The sequence below is a fragment of the Aphanomyces astaci genome (assembly GCF_000520075.1).
Source record: "Aphanomyces astaci strain APO3 unplaced genomic scaffold supercont1.44, whole genome shotgun sequence".
NCBI classification, from domain to species: Eukaryota; Oomycota; class Saprolegniomycetes; order Saprolegniales; family Verrucalvaceae; genus Aphanomyces; species Aphanomyces astaci.
Window position 1 is genome coordinate 79,452 of NW_009798307.1, and position 1,138 is coordinate 80,589.

Sequence of the window (1,138 nt, forward strand, 5' to 3'; positions counted from 1 at the left end):
GACGATGTTCCTACTGTACTTCGGAAGTATGTACTATTGTGCTTTTCATGTAATTTGCCCGTTGTTTACAGGTTAACTGCCTTAAACACCAGACGTTTATAGTAATATACTACTAGTAGTAAGCCCGATTGAAGGTAAAACAACTCTAACCACAAGTTTAATTACTACTATTTTAATAGTAGTAATGGAAATAAAGTACTGCTATTTAAATAGCAGTACTTTATTTCCACCGCAAACTAATCGAGTTACAGCACCAGGCAACTTACCTACGCAGTGCAACCAGTTCATCACGATGCATACCGTAGGCTGTGAAATGGGAGTACTATACATCGTGTAGTTGTTGTGAGCCCTTGCTTTCCACGTACAGTACAAACGTTAGTACAGAGCAAGTATTATGGCATACTAGTAGTTTGAATCATTGGACAGAGTGACGACTAGGCCTAACTATATCCCTAACGTTATAAGTTACTCGGAGTACAGTAGTTAATGTTTGAGGTGATCACGGATGCGAGGTCATGCATGGGGAGGTGCAAGCAAGCCAGATAGTAGATTCACAGAATATACAGCACTTTATATTAACTGCAAAAACCATAGTGTGATTTTGCAAATGTACAGTCCGCGGTAACGTTAGGGCATTTTGTGGACTTGTGATTTTGACCGTGATTATTGCGACTGTTTGTTTTCAATTAAACACGTGTCTGTTGTAAGTTACAACAAACACTGGAACCACTTGAGCGGTTTGCGATTGTCCCCCCACCAGCCATCACCCGTGCGGAAGGACAAGTCGGCATGGTTCAATGGCCCTACGTAGTGCTTGCTCGAAGTCCCTCCAAAATCGTTGGTGTTCAGTCCCACGGAGCAGCTGTTATAGTCCACGAAGCCATCGCTGGCACTGGCATGACTCGCCATTTTGTCCACAATGGCCAACGGCGCCGAGTAAATCGAATTCAGACCAAAAGCACTGACGCCACAAGCTGCATGCGATACATGCTCTTGTCTAGCCCGTTGGCCGGCAGCAAACGCGGCTTGCTCGGTAGCGTTCACGGTGGATTGGTGCTGCAGGGAAAGGTACGCGCGACCGGGAGGACAGTAGCCGACCCACGACAGCGGCACTTTGAGGATATTGCTCCAGCCTCCC

At 46.0% G+C, this 1,138-nt stretch overlaps 1 protein-coding gene across 1 annotated transcript in view; it reads right to left on the bottom strand.

Annotated features, from left to right (window-relative positions):
• Positions 1-708: 708 nt before the first annotated feature.
• Positions 709-1,138, bottom strand: part of H257_12937 (hypothetical protein) — a gene marked incomplete at both ends in the record, with an annotated part of 4,868 nt that continues 4,438 nt past the window's right edge. The window contains one exon of the mRNA XM_009840338.1: positions 709-1,133. Coding sequence (XP_009838640.1) covers positions 709-1,133 — 425 coding nt within the window. The remainder of the gene's footprint in view (positions 1,134-1,138) is intronic.